This window comes from Amborella trichopoda, chromosome 6, assembly GCF_054954075.1.
Source record: "Amborella trichopoda isolate Santa Cruz 75 chromosome 6, AtrichopodaSantaCruz75HAP2 v2.0, whole genome shotgun sequence".
Classification (NCBI taxonomy): Eukaryota; Viridiplantae; Streptophyta; class Magnoliopsida; order Amborellales; family Amborellaceae; genus Amborella; species Amborella trichopoda.
Genome location: NC_142341.1, coordinates 43,492,874 through 43,505,362, shown reverse-complemented (window position 1 = coordinate 43,505,362; position 12,489 = coordinate 43,492,874). Strand labels below are relative to the sequence as shown.

The following is a 12,489-nucleotide window of genomic DNA, read 5'->3' as shown; positions in this document are numbered from 1 at the left end:
TACAAACCAACAATTTCAATTTCAGTATATAATATCGTATTTAGCTAGGTTGTAATAATTTTGAATTATAGTTAGTTAAGCTATAATAATTTTGTTTTTTTTAGCGGATTAGGTTTTCCACCAATTCGATATTTTAGTGGCCATTTTTTCATTGATTTAATTCATTTTTTATTGTAATCCATGTATGATTATATACTATATCTATGATAATTCTATGATTTTTCTTTTGTGTGATATAAATTTAATGGTTAACATAAGTTCATACAAAAAAAACATCTTAATATTCATAAATTGATGAAAAAAATGAATGTTAATAATGTAGTACCCCTATTTCTTATTGGATTCCTAAAAAACAACATTTATAACTAATTTTAATAATTTTTTTGAATTTTTTTAAAGCTTAATCCAACCGATTCGGTTGATTCCTGATACGAATTACTAATTCATTGATCCAGATGGGTCTTTTGGGTGCCCGATCTGGAGTACCGATCCGTTTTTTAAACCACTGGTTCCCTTTTGAATTGGTAATATGTGTTTTATGAGTGTTTATTTAGATAAGGGTGTGTGCAACCTTAAATAAAACAAATAACTTAGCACTAAGATTTTATGTGATTCACCATTTCAAGCTACGTCCACGAGAAAAATAGACAAATCTACTATTTACGATAGTCTTCCAAGAAACAAACTTTCTTGAGCTCACTGATTTTTTTTAAAATATTTTTCTCTCTAGGTTTTCTTCTCAAAGGTTTCTTCTCTCCCCGATACTTCTTTTCTTTCTAGAGGCTTTCTCTCTCTAAAAGAAAAGGTTCACTATTTCTCCCTTTTTCTTCTCTTCTCTATCTTTTCTCTTTATGCAAAGAATAAGAAAATGATCACTGACTCTCTTTCATCGTCTTCTTCTCTTTAAGAATAAGGGTAACTTTCTCTCTCTATTCTTTTTCTCTCTCAGAGAATGATAACTCTCTCTCTTTTATTCTTCTCTTTATGATAATGATAACTTTATCTATCATCTTCTTTTTTTCTTCTCTACAAAAAAAGACATCTTGTATGTTTCAATACATCAAGAAAAGCCCAAGAAATAGCCCAAGAGAAGTACGCCTCAAAAATGACCCAAGAGCTTTGGTTAAAACCAAGAGTAACCACAAACCCCTTATATGATTGATTTTATCGGCCAATGAGATAAAGACCAATATAGAAAAAATATCACATAACCTCCTAAAAGTTGATGTAGTTCTTTAAGTAAGAAACAATAAGAAATATCCATCCCTATCGATCATGTGAGACTTCCCATATTGCATGGGATCATGATTTGGCCAACAATTCATATTTTTATCTTTTCAAACCTGCCCTTCTCGAAAGACTATTTTTATTGGTGCCTCTCCTTTATAGGAAGGGATACCTAACAATAAGAATTGGGCCAATCATGGTTGCCATTGGAAACAGGCCCAATCATCACTAGTTCCATACCTAGATCAAGCGATTTCGATCTTAACCGCTGGTCTATCAAACATCGACCAAACCTATTTCTTTGTTACACATAATCCTTAATCATGTGTAGTTGTTGTTGTTTTTTCTCTCGAACTTCGGTTTACTCATCCTCGAACTTCAGCTTATTCAGGTTACATTAAACGAATTTCTTTGCAAATATAGAATATATAATTGGGCAAAGCTTTATATGCTTTCCCTACTGCATAAAACTTATATACTTCTCCCATTCCAACCATTCATGGACTGCTAAGATGGTCCCACTCACAATGTCACGTCTCTACATGATTTTAACATTAAATTTTTGTACAAATATTTTAACACTAAATTTTAGCCATCCACTCATCTCTTAAACTCACACCTGTAGAAAATATAAAAAATAATATTCTCAAGAAATAAAAGGATAAAAATACCCCTAAAAGTTTCAAGGGGTATTTTGCTTATTATATTTACCGAAAATTTATTTTTAATATTTGTTTTAGGTGCATCTCAAATGTCATATTCATATAATTTTAGAAAACAAATTAAAAAATAAAAAATACATTGAAGCGTTGGATCTAGATCAAACAGTCAGTAGCTTACTTGATCTAAATTGGATGGTGGATGGGAAGAGAAATATATATCTTCAATGTATGAGGGAACTATAGAAATCTTTCCATGTATAATTACCTATTTGTTTACATGGTCTACGAACTTATTATGATATTATGTTATTATTTTAATATATTAATATTATATTATATTACTATTGAAATATTTTTATTTTAGTATGATATTTTAATGAGAAATGATCCTATAGGATCCTCCTCCACTCATGTGTGTAGAACCCCAAAGGATCACCATTAAATTTGGTATGGATCTATGGAAAAGTCAAGTCCCACACCCATGTCATAACTTTTCTAAAGATACGTGTCAACGTTAATGGTGATCTTTTGGGGTCCTACACACATGGGTGGGAGAGGGTCCTATAGGATCATTACTCTATTTTAATATTATAATAATTATAAATAATGATATTATTAAAGAATAATAGTATTATACTATCATAGTGTCATTTATGTAATAACACTATAACATCATATAACACACATAAAATAATTTTATGTTATTACTGAATAATGAGAATATAATCATTATAATAATAATATAATAACATTATTATTATCTATTATATTAATAATCATAATTATAAGGGAAAAAATCTCCATTTCAACTTTCATTTATTCTTGAACCCAAAATTTCAAAACCTATCTTCTAACCCCCCAAATAACTTTATCTATTTTTATTCCAACTTTTAACCCAAACAAATTAAGAAAGACTCTATTTTTTTTACATCAGAACAAATCAACAGCGAAGGTAACGATACACCTCCTTTAGCCAAAGAATTGGCAATGGAGTTTGCTTCCCGATAGACATGATTGAACAAAATAGATGGTCCAACTCGATCCATTATTTGCAACCACAAATATCGCAATTCCTACGAAACCTTATGTTCCAATTTACACCATTTTGTCACATTCAAGGAGTCCCCTTCAATCCAGACATTACCAGTAATGTTCCTCTCATACAAAATTTTCAACCCACACAACAAAACACTCAATTCAGCAAAATTTGCAGTTTTTTTCCCTAGCGGTCCGGCAAAGGAGAGAATAACACGGCCCGTGGAGTCATGTACAACACCACCAATGCCAGCCCTACCAGGATTTCCAAAGGAACTTCCATCGAAATTTTGCTCAACACTCCCAAAGTCAGGTGCTAACCAAAAGCTTTTCCTACTGGGACGAGAAATACCAAGGGAAAATAGATTGTGAAGATTAGACAAAACATCCACAATTGAAATACCCCAACTTTCCTTGGTCACTGATAGCCATATCCCAATGAATAGCTTAATTTTGGCTATGAGCTTTTCAAAGGACAATAAACTCCCATCGAAAGTTCTTCTATTCCTCTCCTTCCATATTTCCCAAAGGATAAACCCATTAGAACCTTCCATAGGACCTTCCAACCTACCGACAAATGGCTTAAAGACATCTGAGAGATAATACCTTCCACTGAGTGGGGCATGATAAAAAGTATCCCAAGTATGGAGAAAAGTCAGGACCACACACGGGATGTAAAAGAACAATTGATCAAGAGATGTGTCACTGTTTCCCTATCTTTTTTCCACAAAAGACAAACATTAGGCAACAAATTTTCCCTTTTAATCAAGTTATCAACCATTAAATTCCTATTCAGAGAAGCAAGCCAAATGAAGCACTGTACCTTATGTGGTATAGGCCATTTCTAAACAGCAGCAACATTGGAGTTAGACCATCTAATCCTATCTTGGAATAATAGATTATAACAAGATTTCACCAAAGAAAAACCATCGCTTTCAATCGCCCATATAATCTCATCCTCAGCATCAGCAGCAACATAGGTGTTATCCAGCATTTCCATAAGAGAGCACCATTGAGATAATAGGTGGTTGCTTAGTCTGCCATAAGATAGAGAAATATTCCAAAAACTTTGCAGACCTCTTCTTTCTAAAGCTTCATGAATGGTCACTGTCGGCTGAGTTACCAATCCAAAAAGATCAGGAAAGGCCACTTTCAACGGATAATTTCCTATCCATTTATGATGCCATGGAGACACTTGCGTACCACAACCAACACTCCATCTAGAATAACCTGAAACAATAGGCATGCCTCTAAAGATGGACTTTCACACTTGTGAAATCTCTCTTCCATGCCTATTACCCAACCACACCTGTGAAACCTCTCTTCCGTGCCCATTACCCAACCACACTTGTAATCTATCAACTCCATATTTATCTATACTACAAACGGCTCTTGAGTTTTAAGGCTTCTCCACCACCATTTACATAACAGTGCTTGGTTAAACACCCTATTTCTCCTTAATCCTAACCCACCGTCTTTCTTAAGTATATATACTCTATCCCATCTAAGCAAATGGAACTTCCTCCAATTGGAATAGAAGCCCCAGAGAAAGTCTCGCATCATTTTGTCCAATTTTCTTGCACCTGAGACAAGCATATTTATTAAAGACATCTGGTAAATAGGGAGATTTAAAAAACACGATTTCAAAAGAGCAACTCTACCACCCAAAGAGTGATACTTGTACTTCCATAAGTCAAACTTTTTTTTAACTCCTTCAAGCACTATATCCCAGACAACAATCGTAAGTCTTGAATCAGAGATAGGAAGACCCAAATAGGACACTGGGAAGGAGCTAACCTTGCAATCCACAACAGTAGCTATCTCCTCTATCATCACATCCTCACAACAAATCCCAACCATGGAAGATTTATGAAAATTAACTCTCAGACCCAAGATTACTTCACAGATATCCCAAAATCTACCAATGTTAGAAACTTGAAGTGTCTCTGCCTGACCAAAAGTAAGGGTATCTTTTGCATATTGAAGATGAGAGATTTGGATATCAGAATTAGCAATCCGAAACCCAGTGAAATAGCCTACATTCTCCACTCTATCTAACATTAAACTAAAGCATTCAATATAAATGGTATAGAGTAAAGGAGACAAGGGATCCCCTTGTCGCAGCTCCCTAGAGGCATTGAAGAAGCCTACGGGACTACCATTGTACAGAACAAAGAAATGAGCTGATGATAAGCACCCAAAAATCCAAAATCTCCATCTCTCTCCAAAGCCCATAACTCTCATAATTTTTAAAAGGATCCCCCACTCCACCCTATCGTAGGCTTTTTCCATATCCAACTTAAGAAGAATACACGACTTCTTACTAATAACTCTTGAATGGATGCATTCTTGAGCTAGCAAAACATTGTCTGTAATTTGACGATCCTTAATAAAAGCAGATTGGGCATTATAGATAAGAGTAAGTAGCACCAACTTTAGCCTCTCTGCCAAAACCCTAACAATGATCTTATACAGGCTTGTCAACAAACTTATGGGTCTAATATCAACAAGACTAGAAATCAACCCTTTCTTAGGAATCAATGCTACAAAGGTAGAATTAACACCTTTGAAAATTTGACTCCTAATCATAAAACTTTTCACCAATTGAAGCACTTCATTTTTAACCAACGACCAAAATTTATGGAAGAATGCCAGAGGGAAACCATCAGATCCCGGTGCTTTATCCCCAAGTAAGGTAAAAACAACCTTATGTGACTCCTCACTGGTAACTTCCTTCTTCAGTTCAAAACGCAAATTTAAAATACACGTTGAACAATGCTCTTTGTGACCTTGGGGCTTGAGCTGTGTCCCCTGATGTGAGAGAGAGTGCCTTGGAGGAGTGAGAAATGAGCTTTCTCTCTTATGGCGAGCATCCCTAGTTTCGAAGACGATGTATCTGCAAAAGGAGTGCTCAAGCGCTATGAAGGCTCGACGGCTGTACACTCGAAGGGCATTAAAGGCAAGGGAACTTGGTATTGGGCTCATCTCGAGCCCATTCTGGATCAAAACCAGGATATTGGTGCGCCCAAACTCTCTCTTCTCTGCTTCCAACCCTTCGAGAACAGCTTCCAAGCACCTAAAGCGAGGAACTTGCCCCAATTTCATTGCAAATCCTGTAAAACCTCTCTCTAGCTTCCCCAACATTTGCCCCATCTCACCATCTTCTCTCTCTACCCCAACTGCTACCTCTTCTCACCAATCTAGAAAGAGAAACCTCGTTTACCAGTTAACCTCCCTAATGGAACCATTCCTTTTAGAAAGGCAGTATTCACTACTAGCTCTGTTCCTTCAAATTTTGCAGAGGAAACACTTTGGTACAGTGTAAATGCAATTTAATGGTGGATTTTTTCAGAGATGCGTTGGTATAGTCGCCGATAGGATCAAAGCCAAGGCTTTGAGGAATTTGGAGTCTGAAAAACATTGGATGGTGAACCTTTCTTGCCAATTCCAAGGGTTCAATAGCCTGATCAAGGATTTCGGCAAACAACTACCTTTGTTTCGAAAAGTAGTTTAGAATTGCCTAAAAATAGGAAATTTCTTTAACTCGAGAGCTCAATTGGGAGCTGGGTTTGAGAAGTTGCAGTTGTAGGAGCATGATACGGTGGGGCTGATCAGAGTCTTGCCATAAAACCATTTTTCTGGTGCGTTTTCTAGTAAAAACTTCCCTCTAATTTGCCCCACTTTAGAGGACATCATGGCCACTGCTCGAGCTCCTCGAGCTCTGCAACTTGCTGTAATGGATGACTCCTTTAAGCTTCTTCACTCACAGGATCCTCTTGTGAAAGAGGTTGAAGATATAATTGGAGACATGGGTTTTGGAACGAATTAGAGGCAGTTCTTTCTCTGACTAAGTCGGCCAAGACAATGGCTCAAGAGATCGAAACCAGTGGCATTTCCTGAAGCTCATCATCGCCTCTTGTAGTTTTCTGATGATCAGGTGATGGGGGTAGTGTAGTTTCCCGGTGAGTTGGTGAGGGGGGAGATATAGAGAGAGGGGTTTGGGAGGTTGATCGGGGGAGAGAGAAAGGTATCATGTGAGGAGAGAGAGGGGTTTAAAAAACAACCCCTTTTTTAAATTTGTTTGGGTAAAAAACATTAGTAACAAATGAATAAAATATGTTCAGGGGGTTAGGAGATATTATAGAGTGAGTTTTTATGTAGTAAGGTCAATGGAGAAATGAAAGTTCAAAATGGGGACTATAGAGATATTTTTTCTAATTATAATTATAATAATAATTATAATAATGATACTATTATATTTTAATAATATTATTATAATATTATTATAATATTATTATGATATCATATTTTTATTATAATAATATTAAGGAGTGTATACAATAAGACCATTTACGTTTAATACAAGGACGTCACAATTACTTGCAACCATCTGATGTACAAGTTGATAGCTACGGTGTGTCACAAAATTCAAGAAAATTTCTTTTGAAGTTTGAGCTTGGTTAATGGAATAGATACAACCATCCAATTTCAGATCTAATGGTCAAGATTAACTATGACCATCTTGTACCAAAGATAAATAGTCTCATTATATACTTTTCTGAAATATTATTATAATAATAAAATAATATTATATTATTATTTAATTAATATAATTAAGATGTTAACATTTGAATGCACATGTTTCATGAGATTGAATGTTGGAATGAAAGAATCTCACCTTTACGAAAAATGGATATTATATTGAACCTGTTAAAATGTATCTTCCATTTTTTCCTCAAATTTTGTTGTTAGATATTAGAAGACAAACTCAGCAATACTGAAATGTCGCCATTTTTTCCTCATTTGGATAAACAGTAAAAAGAAAGACCTAAATAATTGTTAACTACAGTAATAGCAACATTGAGAATGACTATTTTTTAAAAAATAATGATAAATAAATTTTTTTTAATTTCCTGAAGATTAAACTGCCAAGAAATCCAAACAATGAAGATTCATCTTCCATACCATCCAAACAACATATACCAATCTTTTAGGAAATGCTAATTCTAGGAGATACAAATTCCTCAATACACATTTCCCCACATGTCACATTTTCAGGGAACCAAACAGGAGCAAAGGGAAAATTAGCAATACGAAAGAGTTGGAAAAGAACACAAAAATCATTACCAATCGCCATTACTGTTACTATCAAGTGCTTTATCGAGTTGCCACTAGCAGCAAGGGGGTTTTCTTGAGCTTAGAGACCTCTGAACCTTCTGTCATGTCTAGGTCCTCATTATTCATTCCATCAGGCATTGCCCAATCAAAGCAAAGCAAGAGATTGGCCAATGCAAGCTCAAAAATAGCCATTGCAAAGGAAATTCCAGGGCATCCCCTTCGGCCTGCCCCAAATGGTATCAGCGCAAAATCTTGGCCCTTGTAATCAATATTACTACCTATAAACCTTTCAGGTCTAAATTCTTCTGGATCTACCCATGAGTCTGGGTGCCTCCCAATTGCCCAAGCATTCACCAAAACTATGGTCTTTGAAGGGACAAAGTAGCCTTCTATGTCGCAATCCTCGACCGATTCATGAGGAATCAACAATGGAGCTGGAGGGTGCAATCGCAAGATCTCTTTCACCACTACTTTCAGGTAATGGAGCTGTTGCAATTCTTTCTCTTCTATCATGCTTTTGTTATTGCTTTTAGCTATCCCTCGTACTTCGTCTTGGGCTCTTTTCATTGCTGATTGGTTCTTTATCAACTCAGACATTCCCCACTCTAGTACTGTCGCAGTGGTACTTGTCCCAGCTACAAACATGTCCTGCAAACATTTGCAATTCAGTGTGCTGCTTATCGTGCGCAATTACTAGCCGTTTTTCACTAATACGGTGTTTACGAATGAACAATGATGACAAATATGGCAGCCATTAAAGGTGCTTGCTTGCTGATGAATTGGATGACTCAAAATATAGAATGTGTGGTAACATAACATGCTTTTCTAGTCACCATTAGAAGTATAGAACGAGATAATACAGAGTCGTAGAGAGCATAGGTACCAGGGAGTGCCCAACTAGGATGGCGCTCCCACTCCAGAACCCAGCTCCGGCGCTCCGTAGCTGGGATCTTGATTAGAACTCGTTCCCTACTTTTGGGAGCTCGCTCCCGATACTTTTAAGATTTTCGATCCCGTTTACAACGGAGCTCGCTCCCGATACTGCATGGACGTGTTCCTTAAATTTTAGGATCTCGTTCCTGAATAAATTAGATCGCCGCTCCCAGAGTTTTAGGAGCGTGATCCCCACATTTTCGAAACTCCATCCCTATTTTCCCGAAATATCCTAAAAGAAACTTCTTAAATAAAATTAATTTTTAAAATAAAATAATTATATTTTAACCCAAATTTTCATAAAAGTGGAGCTCTACGATGGGAGCATGGACTAATCATTCATAGAAGCGATCCTTCCTTGAATGGAACTCGATCCTTTCCAAATAAGAACACGATCATTCTTAGATGGGGGCGCGATCCTGTTGTCGATGGGAGCACGATCCTAATGAATATGGGAACACAATCTCATTTGATATGGAAAGTGTTTCAGGTAAATAGGGATCTCGATCTAATTTGTAGAAACGAAAAGCAATCCACGAAAACAAGAAAGAATAAACAAACAAAAAAGAAAGAAACAATCAACCACAACACAAAGATATACGTGGTTCGGCAACGTGCCTATGTCAACGGGAGATGAGAACTTCTTTATTGGCAATGGAGAATAGGGTTATAATAGCTCTCTTCCTCACGCCTCTCTGTTCTCTCTGATTACAAAAAGATCTGCGTTTTTTCCCTCGACCCTAAAAAAAACCACATGACAACTATATATATAGAGTTCTAGATAGATGTTACAAATTATCGAAATACCCCATGTACAGATATCCGAAATTTTCCTCGGTGCCTGCCAGCCCCGAACTCCGACAGGGGCCAAGTCAACGCCCCGAACTCCCCAGACACTCCTCTGGGCTTTTAACGGCCCTCCGGAGTCGTCCTTTTAACTCCACCTTGCAATTCTATTTCCTAATAATACAAGATATCGATCCTCAATAATTTAACCCAAATTTTCATAAAAGTGGAGCTCTGCGATGGGAGCATGGACTAATCATGCACAGAACACGATCCTTCCTTGAGTGGAACTTGATCCTTTCCAAATAAGAACACGGTCATTCTTAGATGGGGGCGCGATCCTGTTGTCGATGGGAGCACGGTCCTAATGAATATGGGAACACAATCTCATTTGATATGGAAAGTATTCCCGTTAAATAGGGATCTCGATCCCGATGTATTGGGAACATGCTCCCTCTTCATACAGGATCTCGATCCATTGCTTTTACCCTTATCAGCAACACTATTAAACATTTGACTAAGAGATAAATAAAGCATGCTTGGCATAGAGAAAAGTTCAAATAGTAGAGAGGGAAAGGGATGAATTGTGAAATGCAGTAAACAGTGAAGTATGTTCAATTTGTTACCTACCATAACAACAGATTTGATGTTATCTCTAGAGAGAGTGAAATCAGGGGTGCCCTCTTTTTGGAGCTCTAGCAGTACATCCACTAAGTCCTTCTTCTCCTTCTTATGAGTAGGAAGAAGGTGCTCAGCGATTACTCTCTCAAGGAAAGAATCCCTTTGCCTCAAGTTTTTCTCCAACCTCCTTTGAAACCCTGTCAAATATTTCACCCACTCCAATGATGGAAAGAAGTCCCCCACAAAGAAGCCACTAGTCAATGACCGGGCAGAAACCAATATCTCCTTCAACTCGGGCTCGTCCTCCCAATAACTCTTCCCAAGTGCCACTCTGCAGACCACATTGTTAGTGAGAGAATGAAACGCATCTCTCAAATTGACAGGAGCTTTAGCTTTGGAGGATACAAAGATCGAGTCGATGAGGCGCCCCACTTCCTCTTTTCTCACATTCCGGAACGACTGGACCCTCTTTGAGCTGAGGAGCTCCAGGATGCAAATCTTCCTTACGTGGCGCCAATATGGTCCATATGGGGCAAAGGCCACATCTATGCTGTTGTAGGTAAGGTGGTTGGTGGCCGCACGGATGGGCCTGCCACACAAGGCATGGTCATGGGTCCTCATGGCCAGCTCGGCCATCTTAGGAGAGGAGACTACCAAAGTGCGGACTTGGCCCAATTTAAGGTGCATGAGAGGTCCATAGATCTTGGCAAGGTGGGCTAGGGAGCGGTGCGGCAAGGAACCTAGTTGGTGGAGGTTACCGATGATGGGGAGACCTGAAGGACCAGGTGGTCGCTTCGTTTTGCTGCCTGACTTGTTGGAATGGTGGAGATAGAGGAGTAAGAGGAGTAGAAAGGAGAGGAGACCGGTAATCAAAGTAGTGAACATAGGTTGATGGCCATGTAAGAGGCCATGAGTGGGATGGAAAGATGAGAGATTTAGCTTAGTTGATTGTGGTTTCGCAGCAGGGTTCATTGAAGCCTGATTAGTGGGATGGCTGGTAGAAGAGTCGAGGAAGTGGGGCTTAGACTTCTATTGGAATTCCCTAACATGGATTGACAGCATAAGCACCGGTGTTGTGTCTCACACTCTCTACCCTGAAACAATGGAAAATCTTTTGATCTTTGTGGACCACTTTATTTCTTGTGTTTTCTTTTGTATAGTTGGCCTGGAGCTCAAACCTCTGTGGATAGATAATCAAGGTATAGGATTTGGATAAGGACCATCAGGAAATTGATCTCAATAGTGGTTGATTCCTTCTGGGAAAATATTTCTTAAACGAGTGGTTGCTATAAATTACACGAGGTGGGATCTGCACCATGCATCTAGGGTGGCATCAGTGGAAGCCAGTGTTTAAAAACCCGGATCAGCAAGGCCATGAAATAGGTCTAGGTCGCTAATCGCCAATCCAAATGGGCAATCCACCCGAAACAAGCTATCCCAAACTTTGTGACGCACTCAAACTATAAAATTTCATATCGGATGGTTATAACCAATTGTGACCTCCTTGAAAATAGATAAAGGAAAATGTTTAGATAGGACGGCAACCTTATCAAAATTAATAAAGCCTCACCTCATAGTTCATCAAAAATTGTAATTTAAGTGTCAAAAAACCTTTAAATCGATCATTTCAGCTTGAACATTATGGCTGTGAAAGAAAATTAGGATTTCAAGTTCTAAAACTAGTGTATATTAGAAACAATTCATCTAGACCATCCATTTCGCCTTAAAAATAAGTGTTTACAAATTTCAAATTTTATTTTTGGTATTGGAAATTGATTTTAGAGCCATCATGAAGATTTTCGATATTGAAAGTGCTTTCTAAATGAGGATTTGGGGTGAGGATTTATTTTGTTTTTATAAAGCCTAGGCCTTATAGAAACTTCAATAAATGGTCTCATTGCATACAATCCTTTTTAAAAAGGGAAAATATCTCCTTAGACCCTATTTTCAACTTTCATTTCTTCCGAAACCCAAAATTTCAAAACCTATTTTCTAATCCCCAAATAACTATATCTATTTTTATTCCAATTTTTAACGCAAACAAATTAAAAAAGACACCTTTTTTCTAACTATCTCCACCCATGTTTCTCTCTAGACTCGTCATGCT

The 12,489-nt window shown here is 37.5% G+C and overlaps 1 protein-coding gene across 3 annotated transcripts; it reads right to left on the bottom strand.

Moving 5' to 3' along the window:
- Positions 1–7,860: 7,860 nt before the first annotated feature.
- On the bottom strand, positions 7,861–11,545 carry LOC148781794 (cytochrome P450 71AP13-like). Of its 3 annotated transcripts, none has more exons than XM_020665345.2 (2): positions 10,392–11,545; positions 7,861–8,690 (listed from the first exon to the last, which is right to left on the bottom strand). In XM_020665345.2, the coding sequence occupies exons 1-2, from the start codon at positions 11,352–11,354 to the stop codon at positions 8,082–8,084; spliced, it is 1,572 nt and encodes a 523-aa protein (XP_020521004.1). In that variant the 5' UTR covers positions 11,355–11,545; the 3' UTR covers positions 7,861–8,081. The 3 variants fall into 3 exon arrangements, with proteins under 3 accessions (XP_020521004.1, XP_088727115.1, XP_088727117.1); XM_088870989.1 differs by lacking the exon at positions 7,861–8,690 and adding an exon at positions 9,574–10,125; XM_088870991.1 differs by lacking the exon at positions 7,861–8,690 and adding an exon at positions 9,574–9,935.
- Between the last annotated feature and the right edge of the window lie 944 nt (positions 11,546–12,489).

What these genes read in the sequence shown, in the direction of transcription:
- LOC148781794 (XM_020665345.2), bottom strand. Translation starts at nt 11,354, where the DNA reads ATGAACCCTGCTGCGAAACCACAATCAACTAAGCTAAATCTCTCATCT. An exon ending in ACATCAAATCTGTTGTTATG is followed by an intron (nt 8,691 to 10,391) that starts GTAGGTAACAAA and finishes AAATGTTTGCAG; the next exon opens with GACATGTTTGTAGCTGGGAC.